We start from the raw sequence: 25,451 nt of genomic DNA on the forward strand, positions 1-25,451 counted from the left end.
GGGAGATGTCATGAGTAAGAGTGGCATTGAGTAGGGGTGTGAGAGTTTCTTCATTGAGGGCTTTGATGAACGATGAGCGTAAGATATTCTCTTTATAGATGTTGGCTTTGAGAGAATTGAAGAGGTCACTGAAAGACCGGGTTTAAATGTTGACCTTTGTGCTATGCAGCTGGGAAAGCTGTTGGATCGTCTTGAGGAGGATTTCAAACATATGCTCCCCTTGCACATGGGAGAGTTGTATGTTTTTTCTGCATCCGTTTCAAGCTGCTCTGGTTCATTACGCTGTTGGAATAATTTGACCAGCATTTACTGTTCTATGTTGATAAATGAAATTTGTGCACAGGACTGCCTGTTCTCACACATATTAACCTACTTTGTAATACCTGTAAGTGTTGCTTGTCTCAGATCTCCTGTAGTTTTCCCACTTTCAAGGTTTTCTGGACCATATTTTACCTAGTTCTACCACCATTTTGTGTGCCTCAAATTCCCCCCACTGAAATGGTTCCAATTATTTGTAGGAATAGCCTGGATGAATTACTCTAGCTCTCCACTCTATTTGGCAGTACTTTAATCCTTCCACAGATCATTCTGTTGTGCAAATACTGTCTTTGTCTCACGCAGAGATTAATTCTCTGACTAGAACTAGCATGCATATCTGTTTTTGTGAGCTGTGGTAGGAATGTAGGGGACACTTATATAGCGCATCTATCACTGTATGCTCATGTGTGCTCCATACCAAGGCCAATTGAATCAGTTTGGTTTCTGCTCTCACCAATTAGTGTGATTTCTGTATAGGCTTCTACTTTGGGATTCATATAGATAATACATTATTATCTAACAGTACGGTGGCAACAAGATCTGCAAAACCTAGAAAATAAAGACCAGTGATACATATAGTGCATTATTAAGTGCTTTCACATGTCTATGATATCTCCTTAGACATATTATAGGTAACTAGGATCCCAAAATGAGCTCACTGATTGAGCCTATGCTTAATTTAACACATTCAAAATAATATGAATCATAAAGTCATACGTAAGGTTAACTAATAGTGTCCTTTTAGTGAGCATTGTAGAGTCCATGAGAATAGAAACCAAAATCTCCTTTTGTATTTGCAATTGATCATTCAATTGATAAATCACACTTAATGTGATGCTGTTGTCATGGCCTCTTTCCATTCTTTTGATTTTGGGGGTACATCCATTGTCATCCAGTCTCTCAGAATGCAGAGTGCAGCTATTGCTACAGCAAAGTATATTCTTACTTTTGTATAATTGTTCAGCCCATCAGTGTCTTCTGTATCATAAAGTAGTGCTAGTTCCAATGCCTAGGTTATAACCAAGTCCCTGGACTCCGTCAGCTGGCGCTAGCTAGAGTTGCAATACGCCTTCCCTTTTGACCGAAAGCTAAGGGAACTAGACTGGATTTCCCAGCATGGACCGAACACCTAAGTAGACATTTCTGTTCAGGGCGCTCGCATTTGTGGCGCCTTCCAAGCACTTGCTGACTTGTATGCCTTTCCTGTAGTTACCCTAATGTTTGAAGACATATGGTGTGCTGAAGTACATGGTGATGTTGATGTATCATGTATACTAACGTTTGCTTTGAACACTATATCAGTGATGTAAATTAATCGCTCCTTAGCTAAACAGGAAACCTCTAGATATATGTGATACTACTATGTTGTTAAATGCAAACATCTGATTCATGCTGTTGTGCATAACCTGTTGTCAAAGTCAATCACATTAATTATGGGGAGATGTTGGTGACAACCAATCCTTGGTTACTTTCATTGTATTCTTGTGTAAAGGTCTTAACTGTATTGATCACATTTGTGTTGACAAAATGTTGTGGGTGCCCTCACTGCCCCAGGTCTTGGCTTCTCTCCAACCTTTACTTATCCTTATAATGATGTGCAAGTAATCTAATATACACCTTATAATTATTTCTTTGTCACTCACAGTATGGGCCTCAGTTGGCACGAGAAAGGAATATATTTAGTGATTAGTATGCTACAGGGAAGTGAGGGGGTGTTCCATCCTGCGGTATTGGTCTCTGAAGGTGTTTTAATTTAATTCCATTGCCTCTACAAAATTGGTTGACGCATCAGCACTTCCTATAACTCTATTTAAGATTGGATTACATTCCCTTTACTGTTGAAAGTAATAGCTTTGTGTATGTCACCACATAAATTGAATTAATCATTTGTGTTCATCCACACACTCATATGTATATTCCTGTAAGCTGACTCTGATCCATAAAAGTCAAATGAGCTTTATTAAAAATATCTGTCTTTCAGTTTACTGCTTTTGGCTGCTTTCTTTGTTTTCATTTAAAACATATATACCAGAGCAAATGTTTTAATTGCTAAGCTGTTTTCTTTCAGATATTCTGAACTGACTGAAAACCAACAGCAACTAATTAGGGAAACACTAATCACTTGGCTTCAAGCTCAGGTATGTTTTTCTACAAAATAATGTGAGCGTTTAAAATGTTTAAAGGATGAAACCCCTCCTAACTTTGTGTATTAACCCTGTTAAGTACAATGGATTTATCATATGACTGGCCCTCTGCCACATTATGCCTTTGAACAATTAGTGTCATGAATTATTGTGAGCACAGAATTTGAGACTTGCATTCAGTGTCTGCATACCCACCCCTGTGGCGTCGGTAGACACAATTTGTAGTAGGGGCATACAATAGGCCACAGATAAAACTTGGGGGGAGGCGGGGGCACCTGCAAAAGGCACCCATGAAAAGAGAGCATGTATGTGTATCTATTCATATACATGTGTGCTGAAATGTATAAATATGGCTTTGTACACCTACTGCCTCAAGAGTTGCTGTATCTGCTCAACTGCATGGCCATTTGTGCTCAGCAGGAGTGGCGCCTTCTAACATCATACGGGACATTGTTTCTTCATAAGCTATGTGCTTAAGCGCTGCTCTTTCATCATGCCCAGAGACAAGTAACCATCAACCATGGAGGGTGATTGACAGCCAGGACCAGACATTTAGTAAGCTGTGATGCAATGTCTTTAAAAGAAGGTCAGGACGGGTCACCAGAGGCAGTGTCTATCCATCACTGGTCTCAGGAATGAAAAAAGCAGAATGAACAGGAAGTAACACATAAGATAGCTGTTTATTGTCTGTTATTTCCACTCATTGCCCTTTACGTAGCTCCTCAGCTGCAAACAACAGGCTGAGGAGAGGCTACCGATGAAACAAGGGGCCAAAGCTTTGATGTCAAGGGTAACGCACAGCCAGAGACTGCCATAACTAACCTGTTGGGCCTTTTCGGTCCAGAAAGACGCCCATAGCTCTTCTAATGCGGATTACTTGTAGTAGTGTAATTCTGCTACTGAAACTACATTGACCTGTCTTGATGACTAATACTAAAACACTCCACAATGTAAATATCTTCCTAGACAGTTAAATAAAAAATAAACCAATGCAAAATATGTCTCATAATACATACATAAAATGTCAAACATGCATAATCAATAAAATTGAAACAGTTTAAAAAAAAAAGGTTCTGTGATTATTTTATTCAATACTTCGTTCATAAAGATAAAAACAATACAAATATTTAGTACAATTCTATTCCATGAGATACAATACAATAGACAGAGCTGTGGCGGAGCTGTATGTTGTTCGATGCTCGTTTCATCGTTTCTTAGCGCCTTCGTCAGGAAAGTAAGGCCAAAAATCCTAAAAATCATAAAAACACATTGCTAAACAAATAATCCTAAAGATGTTTGACATAGTAATAAACATTATGGAGTCTGAATTTAGTTAAAAACAGACAATCATGAAATTAGACACATATATGTATTGATGTTTAGTATGCCTTCAGTCATATAGACATTCAAAAATGAAGATGATGGATATATTTCATAGATATTGTTATCCATATCTGACTATAGTATTCACCCTGGTGTATACTGCAATATCAGCCAAAAATACAGAGTACATGGCATGATGGTATATGGATAGTAATCGAACCACAAGATTGAGTAGATAAAGAGCAACAGGATTTAAGATACCAAGGACTAGTTGAAGTTTTTTGTTAAAAGATAGATAGCTTAGTAAAGGAGTGATGTGTTGTCCTGATAGCTGTATTGAAATGACATCACTTATAGAGGAGATCGGAGTATGTCGCATATAGTAGCTATTGAGGTTAAAGTAGTCCGATAAGAGAAAAGTGGTAAGTCCCAGATGACCCAAGATAATATGTGTTGCGAAGAGGGTTTTATGAGAAAAATTACTTTTATATTTAGTACCTGTATAACTGCGACAGGAAGCCTGAGTATTTTAAGGCTGCTGAACCTCTTCTGTATTAGGTATACCTAATATTTTTGGATAATAGACAGATATAAATACTTAAGTATACGACAAACTTTTGATAATTTTTATTTTAGGAGAGGGAATATAATTAGGGGACAGATTATTATATGTATGAAACCAGACCATGGATAGGTCTTCGGGTCAACACACAGTTGCAAATAACTTGGTATATTTAAGCTCCAAAATAGTGGTGAGATATAATATCCTTCGTACGTTACCAATGAAAGGAGATATAAAAATTTAAAATCTAAAAAAGAAAAAATAATAAAAGTAATAAATGTCATATAAAAGCAGATTAAACGTAGAGTGTTTTCTCTTAGTAGCTAAGGGTTTAGGTAATTTACCTTATCATTGATGGATAAGATCATGCATCAAGTACATGATATACAAGTCTTAGACTTGATTAGTAAACAAGTAGGGCGCATGAACGGCAATTGATGCCCTGTAATGGAGAAAATATCTAGTATCAGGTCAGTAGAACTTTTCTTTAAGCCAAAATATCTAATCTTAAATCAGTAGAACCATCTACTATTGATCAATCTAATAATTACATGTTTACTCTAGAATGCAATTCATGGCAGGATCAGAGGATCATAAAAATACGAGATTGCCTATATTGTGACAGTCGAGGTAACTATTTATACTTAAATGGGTGAGTAAAGCACAACAGAGTCTCTTATGTTGTTTGACAAAGGGAAATACCTCAGCGTTGTTAACTACTACGACACCTCTATTGGTTTTAGGGACATGATATCGAGGGAGCTAATACCTCCGTATAGATTTATCTGGTTCTGTTTTGGTCTTGATATGGGGCGTGGGTGTTTACCTTAATAAATGATTCCAGCGCACCTAGCAGACTGTCATAGGTCGATTGCAGTCTGGCGTCCTTCTAATAAAGAACAGCTGTGCTGTTAAGCCGCGGTTATAAATGCTGGTGAGAGCGTGAGAACGCCATTAATCAGTGGCGTCTCGCGTTATTCTGTGCGTTACTGACGGCTTCCGTGTCATGTGACGAGCTTCATCATAGACATAGAAGAGTCTACGGGTAGGGCATCTGAATTTGCAATCATACGAGGATTATTTACTTGATAGTTACAATATTGCAACAAAATAGAGACCGCACATATGAAAAACATACTATTACTTTTTTTACAATGTTAGAGCTGGTGATGCATTATGGCTCATACGATAAGAATCGAAAAATGAAAATGACAAAGAATCATAATGGGCATTTTATGTTCGACTATCGTCATGTAGTCGAATATTGTCAAAGGATGAGTAAGATGAGTATGATGATACTGTATCTCATTCCAAATTTTGAACCAAATGGGGAAGCAGCATGAAGCATTCTAGAATTATTACAGTGGTATATTAAATGAAATATGCACTCATATCAGGAGATGAGAAAATCATCAATCAGCATGGGAAACGTATTAAATAAAAATAAAGAATATATAGCAAAATAGTTACTGTAAGTAACTATATGGCAAAAATGACACTTGATGGAGATTGAGAACCTATATTTATATCTATCCTTATCAAGAAAAGTACTTTAGATATTTAGAAGGTAGATAGACTAAATTATTGCGTTTTCCCAGGGTAAATCACTATTGAGGGCATTTTTGAATGTATTGAGAGTAAATATACAAAAGACCTCACGTTTTTTCCTAATGTTCTTACCATTAATGGAGTCTGGTGTGTTAATTTTCTCCAGGATGCACCAACGTACATCTTCTGGTTTGTGATGAAACTCATGGAAATGGTTTACTAAAGGGGCCATCATTTTCAAGGTTTTTATTGATGATCTGTGTTCGGTGATACGAATATGTATAGCTCTGGCGGTTTCCCCAACATAGCCTAAATTACAGGGACACAAGATGAGATACACTACATTTTGTGTCTTGCAGTTCCACATACTAGTCGATTGGGTTTTAATGCCATTGTGGCTGAATGTTTCTCCTGGAATGATGGAATCGCAGGATTTGCAATTGGCACATTTAACAGTACCTTTGATGGGAAGCTGATTATCAATTGATTTTTGGATGAAAGGTTGCCTAGGATTCTGATTTTCAAACCTGGAATGAACCATGATGTCTTTTAAGTTCTTGTTTCTTCGGTGGGCATAAAGAGGCTTCTCCAATCTATTTGTTGCATTAGTGTTGCTGTTCAAAATATGCCAATTTTTGTTGATGACATGTTTCACCATGGAGTTTAAAGTGGAGTGTCTAGTTATGCAGACCAGTTGATCTTCTTTTTTTTTTTTTTTTTTACGTGTTTGTTTTAAGTAGGCTATCTTTTAGCCTGCGAAAGCCCTGATGATTTTACACAAATCTTATGCGATTACATCTCCGCATTTTTCCAGAACAAAATTGAGTCTATATATCAGAAAATAACACAACCCTCAAACTATAAGAGCAATGCTGACTCTTTTTCTTCTTGGAAACCAAAGAATGAAAGCAGCCGATTTACTACGATCCCGGAGGTTAGTTTGTCTGAGGTCACTGCTTTGTACAGTCAAATTAAATCAGGGTTCCCAACCGATCTCCTGCCCGCTAAAATGATAGCTTCTCTGGGAAGCCTGCTCTCCCCAGGTTTTCGAACATTAATCAACCTCTCTCTTAAAGAAGGGCAAGTGCCCAGTGTCTGGAAAAAGGTGATTGTGAACCCCATTCGTAAAAACGCGGCGTTGCCATGGTCAGACTTCAACAACCTCCGCCCGATCTCCCTCTTGCCCCATCTGAGTAAGATGACTGAGAAACATGTCAATACACATGTGTCCAAATACATCGACTATTATAGGTTGGTTACCAGTGATCTCACCCCATTTTTAATATACCTGACTAGGAGCAAAATAAAGTTATTGAGGCCCACTAATCACAGTATTCTTAATTCACCCACACCCACTCCAACACCTTGCACTACACATAGTCTTTTCACATGAAAGTGCTCCTGCGTAGTTCGCGAGTCGTAGCACGCCCCTTTTCGTAGAGAACTGGGAGGGCCCCAATGATGAAGCATGTCACCGTGGGGAAACCCCGGTGAGTGAGGGGACACTAGAAAGAAATTTTTCTTTCTTGGTAGGCACCACTGACCACACAGGCCAGTTGCCACAACTTGAGCTAGGTCTACGAATTCAGCAACTTGGATTCTTGGTTGTATAGTCAGTATTTGGAGGACGGCCTAGTCTCTTATTCCTCCTTCTCCCCATGTACTTTGCTCCAAATACATCGAGGCAGCGGACGGTCTGGACCCATCTCAATCTGGGTTCAGACCTAGTCACACCACCGAATCAGCTCTCCTCTCCGTGACCGATACCATCCGGATGGCACAGGATAGAGGAGGATCCATGATTCTGGTGCTGTTGGATTTGTCCGCTGCCTTCGACACGGTGTCACATGACATTCTTATCAGTCGTCTGAAGAGGGTAGGGATAGGCGGAACTGCTCTGGCATGGCTAGAAAGTTTCATTACTGGCCGCTCACAAAGTGTTCGACTGGGCTCCCATTTTTCCATCTCTAGGGAGCTAACCAAGGGGGTTCCACAGGGCTCATGCCTAAGCCCCACATTGTTCAATGTGTATGTGGCCCCCTTGGCTGAAATTGTGAGAGAATATGGATTCACACCGATATCATACGCAGATGATACCCAGCTTCTGTTCCCTTTTCAGACAATGACGCCAGTAGTTAAAAACTCCTTCGCTGCAGGAATGAGCGCTGTATCCCACTGGATGACCTCCAATTGCCTGCAATGTAATGTGGGCAAGACAGAGGTCATGCTCTTCGGAGAGGCCCCGCTCCTGTGGTCACCTGAATGGTGGCCTCCCGACCTAGGCTCTGCCCCCTGTCCCAAAGAGATAGTAAAAAACTTGGGGGTCCGACTTGATCAATCTTTGATACTCAAAGATCATGTTAATCAGGTAACGGGATCTTGTCTTAGAGTCATTGGACTCCTGAGAAGGGTGTTGCCCTATCTAGCAGATAGCCATAGGAAGACCTTAGTCCAGGCATTGGTAATCAGTAGACTAGACTACTGTAATGGGTTGCTTATTTCTGCCAATGAGGAGCAACTTGGCAGGCTACAGGTAGCCCAAAATACAGCTGCTAGACTGATCCTGAATGTTCCATCTAGATCCCCCTCTCGTCCCCTGTTGAACAAACTACATTGGCTGCCTATTCGCCAGAGGGTGAAATTCAAGATATGCTGTACAATTCATAAATGCCTGGTTGGCATTGGTCCAAAGTACCTATCAGAAAAATGTAGACCTTATGAGCCAGGTCGCTCTCTGCGCTCTCAGAACCAATCTTTGCTCCAGGTACCACGGATCAAAAAGGAAAGACAGGGAGGCCGAACTCTCTCTTATAGAGGCCCCACCCTCTGGAACTCCCTGCCCCTCGCCCTTAGGCAAAATCCCAATTTAGCCATTTTTAGGAAATGCTTAAAGACTCATCTGTTCCTGACCATGTAGACATTTTCTCTACCTGCCCTGATTGTCTTTATTTGGATATAGCTTTGGTAAGAACACAAGCGCGGAGATACCCCTCCGGGGTCGTATTCCTGCGCTATACAAGCGAATAAATAAATAAATAAATATCTCTATCAAAGAATCTAGCTCTAATTCTAAAACACTATCAGAGTGCTTACTATGTATCTACACCGCGACATGAAGCACACTCCGCTTTTTAGCTCTGGCATAAAGACAGCTTTAGGAGTCTTTAACAGTCTCAAGTTTTCAAAAAAATCATAACAGAAACACGTACATGAATACAAACATCCACATGTTTTATGTCAGCCACCATTGAAAAGATAACAGCTCAGCTCTGCCATACACATAAGATAGAAGGGAGAAAAACATAACGCGTGGAAACAGTGTGCTTGATTGGTTTCTAACTGACACGCTTAAGTGTGGGACACTGCTCTGTAGTGGTTGGGTCCTTCAATCGGCCGGCATTGTGGTAACTGAGTCGTTAACCACCTGCATCTGAGCCTAGTCAACACAGGACATCATGTGATGACTGGATATGCGTTGCGGCAACTGAATCACTATCCAACAGCTCCTGAGCCAACTCAGTGCAGATCGTGCGGATGCCCTGCACTGACTAGGCTCAGAAGCAGGTGGATAATGTCTCACCTACCAGGACGCTGACCAGTCTGTGGAACCTACCACTGCAGAGCAGCGTCCTGTACTGACTCGTTTCAGTCAGACAACGATAGGCAACAAGGAACTGAACACTGTGTGAGGATGTCTCACACTAACTAGGCTTAGACACGAGAGGGAAATTACTCAGTTACCACGACACCTGCTGCCAACAAATGTCACTTTGGCAGATGAACTGCTAGAAATTGTTTTTTTTTAAAGATGGGACATCAACTCATCTTGAGGAGACCCTAAAGTCAACAACAGTCGAAATGAGTCTACATCTCTTCATGGTGGTCCAGGTCACCAGTGATGATCCGACAGAGGCACAATATGAACTTTTGTAGATAGTATTGCTCCTAAGGATTTCTTTTGTCCCGTTCCCCAACCAGCGCCCAAATATTCTGTTGCATTGTTACCAAGCTGATTGACTGGTGTTCTGTACAAAACATTTTTGAAAAATTTTGTTGAAGATGTGCATAGATGAAAATGTAATGAAAATTGGTTTAAGAACCAACCACTCACACTGGTTCCATGCGTGCTGGCGTTTTTCTCCCTTCTATTTTATGCATCTGAAATAGTTGTTATCTTTTCTCTGAAAAAATAGTTTTCGCACTAATATTTAAGCTTGAAGTGAATAGACTCGTTTTAGAGAATGCTCAAGATGTTTAGCAACTTTGTGATTTTTTTTCACTTGGAATTACTGATTGAGTGGTTTGATTAATGTTCGAAACAATACTCATGAGGTATTTCGATGTTACTATGTCAGTAAATAAGCATGTTAAGCCTAATCCTTGCTGTCATTTCTCCTTGCTACACTTTTCCTTCGCTCTCTATCACACTCCAGCATCTTAAAGCCTTTGACTTGCCAGGCCCCTTTAAATATTTTAAATTGACAGCTGGTATGCCTTTTCTCGTTCGGATATTGTGTGTTGCGAGTACTCTCCTCCACAAATACCTCTCCAGAAGACTCAATCATCCAACCCCACCCCACCTACGGCTATCAGAACTTCCAGATAATATGTTTTTAAGGCCCTGAGGCGAACTCCCTCTTTGTCAATTATTAAAACACACCAGACTACTTTTACCTTAAAACACTAGTCTAAATTTGGACAGACATGTTACCACAGATCATGTTTATTAATTCCCCAATTTTATCACGGAGAAATAAAAAAACTGGATTTGGTGCATGGCTGCCTGCTGTTTAGAGCTTCTCTCCATACAATCATTTCTAACTCGACCAAACTCCAATTCTTCTGCTAGTCCCCTCTCACCATCTCCTAAAGCATTCACTCCTGCCATTTGCTCCACTCTTACCTCTTCTGCTTTCTCCCACCTTACTGATCCACCCAAGGTCATTACAAATCAACGCCTTATTGCTCTGGCCATCTAGACAAGCGTGAATTGGGAATGACCACAAGCATCCACGCTCATGCCCTACATCTTACCCCCTTCTGTCATTACACCTGGTCCCTTTTAAGGTTTCACCTGCACAGCACATGCTGCCTTCTAATTGGCCAGCACATGCTGGCGTCATTTCCTCTTCTTTCGGCTTGAGCATAGACCATGTATCAATTGCTTTGGCTTGATTGCTGTCCATCTGCTGATTGCGCATGTATTGAAGCCCTACGTTTATATTTAGGTCTCGCCTAGGCAGCGCTTGCGCTGTCTCTTCGAGACATGCTGTATTCAGGATATGGGCATAAAGCTCTGCCTACTTTCCGCCCATCTTTTTAATTGGCTCCTGTCCCTGACCTTTGTAAATCGTGGCTTTACATTGGTCAATAGGCTTAGTAGTCGTCCCTCAGTACCGCTGTCTCTTCTTGTAACCTCCCATGAGGATACCCCCTGTTACACGTGTTTTGTTCTCCATAGGGTGTAATTACAGCCCCAGAGCACAATTTTCGTGAAGGGCTTCAGTCAGGATACATGCATGGTCCTAAGCAAGGCTGGCAGTGGTTACTTTACTCACTAGCACATCTCACATTTATATGAAACCTTCAATACATTTCCCTTCATCAGCCCCACACTGAGTACAACCTAATCTGGAATTAATATAATTCTTTTTCCACATTTCATGGCTACTAATTGTATATATGGACATAGCTATTTGAATGTACTCGTGGTGCTGTCTGGCATGCACTGCATTATGGGTAGGGTGGATTTACCATATCTTCTGCAGGGTGCATTACCTTATGTGACCAAAATGAGGTTCCATGGGATGTCTTTTAGCCACATATGGTACTGAACCCTGCAACTTGGCTAGGTAAAAAACATTGGCATTTATAATGCCAATAACTCCAACTTTGCAGGGTGTAGTACTATATGTGGCCAAAAGAGGCCCCAGGGGACCTCTTTTGGACACATATGGTACTGCATCCTGCAACATGGCTTGGTAGAAAAACATTGGCATTTATAATGCCAATAACTCCAACAATTGCAAGAACGTTTGCATTTCCAAAGCAATATGTCTCGCATTTATTAAAGTTAGAGCTGCTGGTGTTAAAAATGACTGTTTTTTTACTTTCGCGTTTTATACCATTGACAATAGTGCTAAGCAAATATAACTCCACTGCAAATAAAAAAAAACTAAAGTAAAAAAACATTATTTTCAAAGCCAACAGCTCTAACTTTCACAAATCCGAGACCTATTGCATTGCAAATGCTTGTTTAGAGAGAGGCCCCGAAAACAAAGACGACCCAGGAGGGGCAAAAGAAAAAGAGAAGGAAGGAGAGCGAGACACGAGTAGCACAATGGCATCAAAGAAGGGATTGAAAGGGAAGAAGACCGTAACAACTTAGTGATCAACATCTCTTCATACAAACCTAGTGACAGTGAAATGAAGACCTTACAAAAAGGCACATACTTCGTACCTACAAGTAACACCAATGAACTCGAACTAGAAATCAGCCTTTTCAAGTTCATGCGTAACTTCTACTGGAGACATTTCTTTGAAAATGTGCTTTCTGACGTTAATCCCACCAAAGAAGATCAATTATGAAGATTACGTTGTAAAAGCACGTACATGGCTCCTATAAGCCACAAAAGTTTTGATTCTTTTGAGAACCTTGTTAAATCTGACCTACACAAGTTTCATTATAAACGTACCTCCAAACATCGCAATTTTTCTAACAAAGAATTTGCAATTTTTAAGAATTTGGCTGACAATCCTCTTATCATTTGCCAGATTACTGACAAGGGAGGAGCACTGGTTATAATGAACTCCAGTTTTTATCGTGAACAGGTGATGGAACATCTTTCTGACCACAACACCTATTGCACCATTGACTACAATCCCACAAAACAATTCACTGAGATTTTACAGAGCATAGTGAAGAAATCAGTTGATACAGGAATCATCAACGCCAAAACAGCAAAATATCTCATTCAGACTGATCCTAAGACACCAAGTCTATACATGCTACTGAAAGTGCATAAAGATACGATACACCCTCCGTTTCTTTAGACCTATTGTGTCAACAAAGGGTAGCCTTCATGAACCTGTTGGAAAACTAATTGACAGATGCTTACAACCTTTCATGGTCAAAATGAACACCCACGTAAAAGACACCACTGATTTTCTTTCTAAAATAAACACAATATTGTTTTCCATCAATGATGAGATTTTGTTATGTTCTGTAGATGTGAAATCTGTATTCAAGTCGATTCCTCATGAACTTGGGTGGAGGCCATCTAAGACACCTAATTACACACTGATATGGAACTAGATTTTCATGTAATTTTAATGGAGTTGGTACATTTTACTCTAGACCAGAGCTATTTTAAGTGGGAAGATCAAAATTATCTGCAAATGTCCGGTACATCAATGGGCAATTGTGCCACTCCTTCGTACGCCAACATCTTTATGAAATACTTTGAAGAAAAGAACATTTAAAACCACACCACATGGTTGACACATGCCACTACCTTTCTCAGATACATTGACGATATAGTCGTCATATGGAATGGATCTCTCCAGGATCTTTAAGAGGCATTGTCCACCTTGAATAACATAAATGAAAGGGCACAATTTACGTATGAAGATGATGCACATTCCATGACCTTTTTGGATGTTCAGATTACTTGACTAGGCAACATTCTGGAAACTAACATGTTCAGAAAACCTACTGATCTCAACAACTTATTACACTACCAAAGTTTCCATCAGACCACATTAAAGAATTATTAGCCATATTCACAGCTACTGAGGGTAAAAAGAATTGTGTCCAACCCCGACCAGTTTGATCAACAGACATCTGAAATGTTACACAGATTTCAACAAAGAGGTTATCCTCCTGACATCCTGAATCTCGCCATGGAACGCTGCAACAAAACTAACAAATCAGATTTATTCACCCTTAAACACAAGCAAGTTTCCAAACGACCCGTAGTTGTTTCCAAATTCTCCACAGTGAGTTACTCTTACAAAAAACGATCAAGAAACATTGGCCCATTATAGTATCTGAACCTGACTTCAAGGGTATTTTCCAAGGCCACCGATTTTTGCATACAATCGTGGAAGAAACATCAAAGAAATAATCACAATACCATTTCATCTAATAAAGCATCCACTTCAAAAGGCAATACACCCTGTTACAATTGCAATAACTGTGTCGAGTCTCGGTAACGACGCCAAAACCTCCTGTGATTCTGGGCAAATCACTTAATCTCCCCGTGCCTAAAAATGAAAGTGTGTGTCCTCATGTAAAAACGTAACTTGTGCTATGTAAAGCGCTCCGATACCTTTTTCGGTTCGGGTCTAGTTCGCGCTATATAAAACTCTACAAAAAAAAAAAAAACATTATCAAAGGAACCACTATCACACATCCTATGAAAGGCACAAAGATTAAACTCAACCTGAATGGCAACTGTGACACCAAAAACGTCATTTATGTCTTCAAGTGCCCTTGTGGATTAGTTTACACCGGGAAAACGGAGAGAAAAATCAAAACACGCATTAACAAACATAAAAGTAACATTCGGACTGAGAACACCAAATCCACTACAGCTGTTCATTTCAAAGAACATAGTCATTACATTTGTCAATTACAGTTCGCTGTCATTGAAGTGGTGGAGAGATGAGAAGGCCGCAACAACAACAACTTTCTTCTAAAGCGAGAGAACTTTTGGATCAAATAACTGAACTCGATGAAACCCAAAGGTCGGAATGATCGGATGGAGTTCTCTTGTTACCTATAACGTTTATTTTTAATGTTTTTGACACACATCAAGATCTATTTGATGGATGCCAATTTCCGGCAGCATGCTCACACTTTTTACATCTCTCCCATAACCCCTTGTTTATGGCACATCCCGCATCTCATTACATTGTATCACTTTATTTTTGATTGCGCGCGTCTTATCGGTTTTTACCTTTTACATCATCTTCACTCACATCCTTTGTTTTAATTGCTTACTTCTCAGACTCTTTCAGACATTCACATTTAGAGATTGTCTCTTCATGTTCCTATTCACCCTCAGCTCGTTTGATTTATTTAATCATTATATTTTATTAGCCTTCGTATTGTTTTCAGCAGCCTTTCAGCTTTGGCCCCATTTGAAGATGCGCTGATTAATCCTTTCCCGACACAGTAATTTAGTTGATTAGTACTTTTTCTATGCCGTGTATCTGGCAACGTTATATGCGGCAATTTTTTCAAGATTCGGCTTCTTCACTCCAAACCGAAGTTTTGCATCCACTGTTACTTTCCGCTTTTTCTCTACGGGTTCACCCGACCTCTTAACTCTCCTCATTCCATTAATTCTGTTTGTTTCATAGCACAACTTTGGGTACTTTTATACTTATTTCACCGAGCCACGTCCTTGCATGTATCCCGGTTCACATCTTGTACGCTTTTATTTGCCTGCTTTGTGTTCATTACCTTTGACACTGTCCTCGTAACATGCATCATTTCTGACCATTTTTGCATTGCGTATTCTAATTCACACCTTTGGCACTTATATCATTATGATCACAGGCCTCACGTTGTAAGTTTTATTGTGTAAACTTTTCTGTTATGAGGTAACATTAAGGCATCGAATGTTTTTTGTTTTTGTAGGAAAATCCCCTGAAGAAGGGCGCATTGCCTGGAATGCATAGAGTACATTGTGAATTTGGAGATTATTGAAGATTACAAGTTTGATGGATTGCATTCAAATATGTTGTTTTCAAGAGGGAATTAATTAAAATATCACATGTGATTTCAAACTTAAAGCATTGGATATATATTTTTCTTTCAACCAAGAATAGCTCACTGTTCGTGAGCAGAGATGTTGTGCCCAGGGGGCCGTCGCTGAATTAAGCGCTGCTGCTTTCTCTTACTTTAAAAAAGGACTGATTTATCACCCTTTCCTACCATTCCTGAATGAGAGAGCTTTATTCCTGAAAAACTTGCTAGTGTATATCAGAAGTTCTCTGAAGAAGCCTAGCTGTCTGTGATGCTAAAAGGATTTCCACAACAAGACAATACAGAACTAAAAAGCTTTAAGTTTGTGACTGGCCCTTGGGAAATAGGCTAATTCCTCTCAAGTGTTTATTAAAAGATGTCACTTCTTTATTTATGTTGTATGTAACTGAAAAGGGATTTAATTTATTCCCCTAAAGATCATCGTTAGCCTATGAGGTGTATTTGAAACCTCACTAATTTTTGTTTAATAATTTGTTTTAATTGTGACGTAATTATGATGGATTCTTTCATCTCCATCATCTAGTTAGATCATCATCAGCCTGTTGTATAATTGGAGCTTCATCTAATAAAGGTTATGTCATGCAGAGACCCTTCAAAACTAGAAAATATTGCAACCTTTAAAATGCACTTACTAACTTTAACTAACTCACGAAAATTGCTTCAAATTTCGTGCCAATAACCTAGGCTAATTTCATATGGTCTTGCACAGAAATAAAAGTTGTCTTTAAGGCGGAACCGTCCAGTAATCCTGCGGTGACAACAGACTTTGATTTTAATAAGGAAATAATTGTTCCTGTTTTTCAACAGCACCCTCTAGCTTCCACAGTTGAAGATTTATTACACAATGTGTATGTTTCTGGTGAACTAACGCTTTACTTGACAATAACTGCTGTTCTTGGAGTTTCTTGACATCTGTTTGTTACTCTTATGGGTCTTTTAACAGTCAGTAAAGCAACTAAAGCTATTATTGCCGTGTAGATAATTTCAATCGATGGAATCAGAGGAGGTTTGTGCTTTTTTGAAACATTATGCCGATTCCACCAGAACAATGGCTATGGCAGCGTCAGTGGCCTTCCAAAGAGGGAACATACATTTAGCGGACCTACTCACCTTAGCAACATGGACTAACCAAATGTGTTTTGCGTTTTCAAAGGCATTATTCAATGGATGCCTACTCTATTAACGACGAAGCTTTACAGGCAAGAAATTATGTGCAACATTTTGGCTGGTTGCATTACCTGCTCCACTTTTCCCCGTCAACCACCGCTGTTAAATTCTGTGGAAACCGTTCCCAGTGGAAGACTAAAATGACAATGTAAGGAAAATTTACGTTTGTGCCCTTTCTCTTCCATAATTCTCACCCAGCCATCCCCTTATTTAGCATATAGTATGCTACAGTCTTAAATGTTTGGAAAACATGTTATGAATGTGGATGTGGCAGTTGGTGACAATATAGTAAAGGAGAAACTCATGCCAATGAACTGCTCTAACACTTAGTGGGCTCAAATTCTTTTAAAGAGTGCACAGTCACTTTAAAGAACCTTTCCTGATCTTGCCTGCTGTTGCAGGCAATTCACATCCAGTTTTAAAGAAAGGTGAACAACTAATACCAGAAGTCTCTGGGAAGGAAGTTATTCTGTTTTTCCTTTTCAGTATCTTTTTAATTTGATAACCTGTTACTTGACTTACAAAAAACACGTTCTTAAGAACTTATTTTCTTCATGACAAATGCAGTTACAGTGAGAATATTCACATGCAAAGAGAAACACTGCTGAGAAAGCTCTCCATTGTTGGACTTTAGACCTGACGTTATTTTCCCATGGCCAGAAGTAGCCAGATACCGAAAGGTTTGGGGAAGGCTGAAATTGTTTGCTTGTGTAGTGCTATATTTCCACTCTACTGTTTAGTTGTTCGCGTAGTTCTTTGACAATTTGTACCATTATTAGGTCTCGCCTGGCGTTAGCAAGCGCGCATGTGCTGCTCTCGCCGTGCGAAGGCCTCTTGGAATCAATATTGTTTTAGACCTCTTGTCTCTGCTCCACCCGTAATTTTCATTGGTGTGCGTCTTTTTACGCCACTAATTATTATAAAGGGTGTATTCTGATTGTAAAGGAGGCTTTTTAGTCCCTCCTGGTTACCACCCTGTCCACCTATGGCCCTGCCCACTTGGACTGGATGCTTTACTCCACGGCGTGATTGTGTCTTGAAATTACTGGGTCAACACTTTCTTTTTTCATTCACACAATGGCGTGGTGACGGCTGTTTGTGTTCTTCTTTACTTACATTGTCGCAGCGTCCTTTTCAGGGACACCATGCTCTGTTTGTTTTTTATTTACTTTAAAACTGAGCACGGAGCACTGCTTCACGGACACCGCGCTCGGTTTATTTATATGTTTCTTAGCTTTTATACTGAGCGCAGCGCCCGCTTCAAGGACACCGAGCTCAGTGTTAAAAAGTTAAAAACACTAGCGCAGTGTTCTTCAAGCGGACTTAAGCATTTACAGTGCAATCGGAACTATTGCATTGCAAACGCTTGTTTTAATAGCGCAAACCGGACGATATCGGGCAGCCCTTCGTTAATCTCTCCCCCAACTCTGCACACACGCCGCAGCCTCTCCTCCAGTTTCAGTCTATGCTCCTGCATCTGACCAAGACCCGCCTTCGCCACTTTCAGGCTCGTGACCTGGCCATTTGTGAGGTGGAGGAGACTCTGTGAACTTCCCGGGGCGCGGATCAGAAGGCAATTAAAACAAAAAGTACATATACGTGGAAGAGATAGTAATGCATATCGGGTATGTTTTATTAAAAAAATTAACATTTTGGCGTACGCACTGGTATGCCATACCCTTTGCCCGTTCCTCCCGTCATGGTTTTCTAAATCAGCGCGACGCCTGCTATGCGCCCTTTGTTCCCCCTCCCTCCCCCATCCATGCCCTTCCTGTGGCATGTCTTTTTTTTTCCGACACGGTGTTCGCATTATGGTGTTTCCTGCAGGCGGGGCAGTGAATGTTTTGCCATTGTGCAACATTCCGTCCATCATCTTGTGTGTTTTGCTGTTCACCCTATGTGGGGAGGGTATGCCCAGACGTGGGTTCCTTGCTCACTAAGCCACTGGAGTCAAGCTATCCTGGCTGAAGACGGCTGATAGCCAGAAACCGGTCCTAGGATGCTTGATTCCGGTCCAGGACAGACATGGCTTGGCAGTTCGGTCTGGACTGTTCCCATGAGGCACAGGGTCAAGACTGATTTGGATATGGCCATGTCTGAACTGGGGTGGCTTGGTGAGCAAAATAACGATGGATTATACCCAGATCTGTGACATTCCGTCCATCATCTTGTGTGTTTTGTGTTTCCTGCAGGGCGCCTTTGTTTTCTTAGCTCTGCTGGCCAACTGGTTTAATTGGTTTAACTGCCTTGGTTGGCGAGCTGAACAAAGCTCACCTCTGAACGTTTACGTAGCAGTTTTTGCTTCAAGTTCAGCTACACACACTGCCAGTCACAGCTTGGTTTGCTTCAGACGTGAGCTGCACAGTACCGCGATGCGTGTTCTTGTTGGAACTGGTGCTCATGTACAGCGCTCCGATACCTTTGGGTCGAATTTGCACTATATTAGACTGCAGTTACATCGTCATGAGCAATCCTTTTATTTTAGAGGCAAGCTGAAGAGAGCTCATCTCTGACTGTTGACACAGCAGTTTCTTCGTAAATCTTCACAACAGTGTTCAGCAACACACGCTGCCAGTCAAAGCTTGTGTTGCTTCAGAAGTGAGCAGCACAATTCGTGGATTTATGTTTCCTTGTTGGAACTGGTGCTCATGTACAGCCTCCAATTCCTTCAGGTCGAATTTGCACTATAAAACTACAGGAGAAACAAGCAATACAAATGCAATAGACCTCGCCTTTCATTAAGTTAAAGCCATTTTCTTTGCTTTACAATACCATTAGCAAAGCAAATGGCTTTAACTTAATCCAAGGCGAGACCTATTGCATTTTCAATACTTGTGATTCTTAACATCAATGTGCTGATTTCTCTTGCATTGTGACCCGGGCCTGTTTCTCCGACACACTTACCCCATGGTTTATTTTTTTCCAGTGCTCTATCTTTGGATGGTTGTGCTTCTTTTGCTCATTGCATCCAACTCCTCTATACCTCTCCTCTCAAGCTGTCTAGACCAATCTTCTAGGGAAAAGTTGGATACGTCAAGGGTGTCTTCCTGTGGCTTTGTTTTTCAAACATTTAGCCTATTAGTGCAAGGTGGTGCCTATGGCCAGGAGGTCCCATCTCACCCCTTAAAACCTTGTCTTTCTGCACTCCTCTCTCCTTCACCCCATCTAGTCATTAACAACTATTTCCCTCCACAGCATTATGTTATGTTAAAATTATTTAGTAAGCGCACATACACCAGTTGGTTTCTTGGCGCTAGTATAGGAGTAGTTGAGCCCTGGTAGATTTTTTCATAAATAAACAACAAAACTGGTAGGGGAGGGTCTGAGGAGTATTTAAAGACCAGCCTAGGTAGAACTCATCTCAATCATTACATTAACAACACAAAAACCTAGGGGTCTAACAAGAGGGAAAAGGGGGGACCTCTACATCAAACAATCAAACAGCTGGATGTCTAGATTAGTACAACCAGGTTATGTCAGGACTCACTAGTTCAGACATGAAAGACACAAGAGTAAACTAATAGTGATTGTGTTAGAAACGCATTAAGGATTCCCATCAAAGAATTGTATGATCAATATTATCATTTGGTCATCCTTCCAGGGTCATGTGTCTCTAGATCATTGATACAAGGATCGTACCCACATCTGGGAAAAGGGTTTCAAAACCACAATCACTTATCGACCAAATGGTATAGATCTGATGAGAATAAGTGCAGTGCAAACAAAAAAACGATAAAGTGGTGAATCTAAAATAGGATAGAGAACCGATAAAGGAATTTTTTATTAATGAGACAGCCTCTTCCTATTAAAAACAAGAACAGTGCAAAAACTAAATGCAGTTTAACCAAATACCTGCATGGGGGCAAACATGTTTCAGCCTCTTGGGTATAAGACCCTAGGCTTTCTTCAGGGCCTCTGTTCTATCTAATAGATGCTACTGTGTGTGATTGGAAAAACATGTGAGAGTACATAATAATGACATAAAAAGGATATAATTTCCCGTCATCTGTTAAGTGCTTCTCCGTGTCAACTGGTGTTTCTTACATCCAGTTTGTCCGGGGAACAGACCTCACCTCTCCTGGACCTAACTCAGGAACTGTGAGACCCCGCTCTGTCCGTCGTTGTCTCGAGCCTGTACTGAGTCTGGGGGAGACTTCATCGTTTTTTTGTTTGCACTGCACTTAATCTCATCAGATCTATACCATTTGGTCTATAAGTGATTGTGGTTTTGAAACCCTTTTCCCAGCTGTTTGATTGTTTGATGTAGAGGTCCCCCCTTTTCCCTCTTGTTAGACCCCTAGATCTATTCATAAGCCTGGACAAAGAGCCCTATCTTAAGGAGTCTCCTGAATACAGGTAGGTCTGTGCAGGATCTGATTTAATGGGGAAGAGCATTCCAGAAGTATGGAGCCAGCACAGCGAACCTGCTGCCGCCTAGTCTCTTCCGTTTATAGGAAGGAATGACCAGTAAATTCAAGTGGGCTGATCTCCGATTACGTGTGGGTACATGTCTCTTGATAAGTTTAGAGACTAATTTAGGGCCCACATTCTGTAAGGATTTAAAAATGAGGAACCCAATTTTGAAGGGGCCGCATTGAGATATTGGGAGCCAGAGGAGCTGCCGCATAAGGGGGGGGGGGTTGGCGCGTTGCCATCTTGGCTGCTGGAAAAAGAGCCTGTCAGCCTGGTTCTGCACCAGCTGTAGTTTCCCAACTAGATACGGAGGTGACCCGAGATATAAAGAGTTTGCGTAATCTAGGTGAGAAATGACCAGCGCTAGGACAACCTGCACCTGTGCATCTCTAGTAAGGAATCTACCAATCTTCCTGATCCTCCTTAACTGAAAGAATCCGGTAGAGACTACATTTCCGATTTGGGACTTCATAGATAGATCATTATTTATTGTGACCCAGAGGCTCTTAGTTGAGGGCGCTGGCACTGGAGGGCAACCCAGCTCCGTAGGCCAAAAGTGTGAGCTCCAGAAATTCTGAGAACCACCAGTCAAGATCAGTTCAGTTTTGTCCGGGTTTAGCTTCAAATGGTTGCTATTCATACAGTTACTGAGGTACAGCAAGGTGGTCTAAAAGTCAGAGATAGACCCGGGTGAGGTGTTAATAGTGAATATAAGTTGTAAGTCTGTCATCTGCGTAGTTAAAGGTGTTCACCTTCCGCTCCCATAGGGAACGTACCAAAGGTAGTAGATATAAGTTGAACAAATGCGGGGATAATGACGAACCCTGTGGCACTCCACAATTGGTCTTGACCTCAGAAGCGGTGAAGTGAGACAAACGGTCCTGCGTCTCTGACCCGATCCACCGGAACTCCATGGTCGAACCTGTCAAAAGCCGCAGAAAGATCTAATAGCACCAGGGCTCGAGTGGCGCCCTTATCAGCTTCCTTTCTCAATTCGTCCAATACCGACAAAATGACCATCTCCGTAGAGCAAGATGGGCGAAATACCACTTGATGAGGGTCAAGAAACTGCAATTGTTCAATGAACGAACATAAGCATTTTGCTATGTGGGATTCAAGTATTTTAGTCAAATTAGGAAGCAGAGCTATGGGGCGATAATTAAGTAGGTCTAAGGAGTCTGCCCCGGGGTTTTTTCAGAAGGGGGACTACGGTAGCTTTTTTAAAGGCTCTAGGAACACAACCCTGCGTCAGCGATTCATTCTGGGATGAAGGGCAGGGGTGGGATTAGCATTGAACACTTCCTTGAGGATGCGGGGTGGACAGCTGTCTGTGGGGGAATCAGATTTACCCTTTCCCAGGAATTCTAGGAATCCTTCACTGCTGATCAGTGGGAATTGATCTAAAGAGGTAGGGTTCCTCGAGGCAGTAGGCAAGGCCTCGCATGCAGGACTTACGTTGATACTGGATTTGATGTTAGCAATTTTATCAAAGAAATAAATGTTCAGTGAGTTACAAAGTGACTGGGATGGTGCTGGTTTTATTGTGACTCTATCAGGGTTGGATAGTTCATTGACAATAGTAAATATGTCTTTGGACTTGTTAATGGAATTCATAATTTTGGCAGAAAAATAACCGGCTTTAGTGTTATGAATCGTTTGTTATAATCCTTTAGTTGAGCTAGGTAGGGGACTTTCTTATCTGGAGAATAGTTCCATCTCCACCTACTTTTTAATTGGTTCAAGATCAGTTTTTGGGTCTTTAAGTTGTCAGAGAACCATCTCTGCGCCTCATGGCGCCTGGCAACTGTAATTATCCTGACGGGCATATTTATTACTGGCTGCAGTTAGCTAGTTGGTCATAGCTTCGGTACTCAGGTCATGATCAACAGATGGCTGATCAATGGGAGCTGTATCCGTCAGTGTTTTGCCATTGTTCCATTTCCTTGCCTTCAAACCTTCTTTGGCTGAAGGTCTACCTGTGATTACATTACTAGTAACGAATTCTATTCCCCTATTAAGAACTGGTCAGACCAAGTGCATGGGGACATTGTCAGATCGGTAATTGCAAGATTGCCTGTCCAGATTTAGTCTAAAATATGTCCTCTAATGTGTGTAGGGGAGTTTACATGCTGAATACAATTCAGCCCGTTAAGTTGATCCGACATTTCAGCAGAATGTGGTCCGCCCTCCATGTCATTGGCCCAATAATTAAAATTGCCAAAGAGCAAAGTTTTTGTGTAATTAATAGTTAAATGGGCATTTTTTTCACCCAGTTTTTGAGGACAGGGAGGCATATTCTGGGGGGGTCTATAGAGCAGTACACAAATATAAGGTTCAGAGGCCAAATCTAGTTTGATAACTGGACCTACTACTAAGGATATGTCTAAGATGGTAAGCCTAGTAAAGTTGATATCTTTACAAATTATGGCAGCTACCTCACCACTTTTTTTTATTGACTGGTCGGTTTGCCTGCAGGATGTTGTAATTATTTGGGAGAGCAGTCAAAATGTCCAGAGTTGATTCAGGGGTATGCCAGGTTTCAGTATCCGGCTTTGTAGAGTCTAGAAGAAGGAAAATATTCAGTTTGTGTTTAACCAGGGAGCGTTTGTTTAAATACGTGATTTTTAGATCATGTGTTACCTGGCAGTGTTGCCTTTGTGTGAGTGTCCTGGCAGGGGGGCGATTATGTAATTCAGGAAAAGCGTCCCTAAGCCTCATGATATTAAAATTAATCAGTTTGTCCCACGTATGAGGATTCAGATGAAGCTTTGTGGAGAGGAATTGCTTAAGTTCCTGCGAGGTATAATTCAGAAAATGGGCATAGTGACTGGCCCCTGGCTCCGAATGGGTGCGGATGGGCTTGCCTTTGGTGTGCCCGCAGCGCGCGTTCCCCCCTACCCCGCGCTGCGATCGGCATCAAATGGCCGGATCGCAGCCTAACTCCTCCTCCAGCTTTGCTGATTGGCCAACCCCACTGGGCGAGCCCTCCGAAGTATGCTTGGTACACGGCTGAGTCATGGAGCTACCTAATCCCAACCAGTCAAGCAAGAATCGACTTTAAAATAAAATGGAACTTTTGAGATTAAAACAAATCAAATTCAAACAGTTAAAAACAACAATTTGGATTTACGCGAGGCCGCAGTTGTCTCCTATATTCCTATGAATCCCTATACTACTTTGTGTATAGATGCCTGAGTTTTAGATAGCTCAGTGATTTACCCATCAAACTAATTTGTGGAGTTTGTAAAATCTTACCCTTGGTAATTTGCTCATCCTTTACTCCTGGGCGGATTCTGTAGAGCATTGTCTTTTCTAGGCCTCTTCTGTCCCTATTTGTGGACCACATTCCTCCCTGTCTTAGACTGGCATCGTTCTGTGGGTAGCTACTGTCTTGCATGTGGGTAAACCCGTACAGCACTTTCCCCTCTGTCTTAATGCTCACAGAAAGATCTTGCTCAGTAAATTCTATTCAATTCAAGTAAACAACCACGTTTCTGAACTGCTTTGCAACCTGTTTTTTACTTCTAGGCTATGTTAATTGCCAGTTCTTACGGCATCTACACTACTATTGATTAAAATAGAGTTTACAACAAAGTGATGAAAGGAATGCTTGAATTAACCTCAGCCACTGGCTATCACTTACAGCCAAGTTCCAGTACATAATCTTTCATGATGGGTTGACCCTGACATGGGTCTGGTCTGTGTTCACTTTGCCGACTCAAGCTATACCTCACTGACCAGGCCTAACTAGGTGAAACTGGTCTGGGGTTTCTTGTGTTGCCGTTCAGAGGGGGCCTAGCAGTTTGGGCTGAACTCTGCTGTTGGAACAGGAAGAAGGCTGATTTGCAGTAGGCTTGTTCCTATATGAGGTTGCATGTAGTGCAGAAAAAACAATGGACTGGTATCAATCCTCCTCTCCTGAGAAACTGCATCTGGATCCCTGCATGGGTTGAGCTATAAACCCGTGTAAAACCCATTTGAATTGAGCAAGCTGATCATCAATGAAAATGCCTACAGCATAGGTCTCCATTTGTTATTTCACCATTGTCCCAGAGACTCAATGCAGTACAGCAAGAGCCACTTCCCAATAACGAAAAGCATTTACAGAGGTTAAAAGTATACAGGTCAGGTTTTTTGTACGCGTAATTTGATGTTCGGCAAGTGTCAAAACTCTCCCTGCTGTGCGCAACACCGCACATTT

At 41.1% G+C, this 25,451-nt stretch overlaps 1 protein-coding gene across 2 annotated transcripts in view; it reads left to right on the forward strand.

Moving 5' to 3' along the window:
- Positions 1-25,451, forward strand: part of XPOT (exportin for tRNA) — a 538,373-nt gene that overhangs the window by 108,600 nt on the left and 404,322 nt on the right. For both annotated transcript variants that reach the window (XM_078676087.1, XM_078676095.1), the window contains exon 5: positions 2,387-2,456. In XM_078676087.1, the coding sequence (XP_078532213.1) occupies positions 2,387-2,456 (70 nt within the window). The remainder of the gene's footprint in view (positions 1-2,386; positions 2,457-25,451) is intronic.

This window comes from Lissotriton helveticus, chromosome 1_1, assembly GCF_964261635.1.
Source record: "Lissotriton helveticus chromosome 1_1, aLisHel1.1, whole genome shotgun sequence".
Taxonomy (NCBI): domain Eukaryota; kingdom Metazoa; phylum Chordata; class Amphibia; order Caudata; family Salamandridae; genus Lissotriton; species Lissotriton helveticus.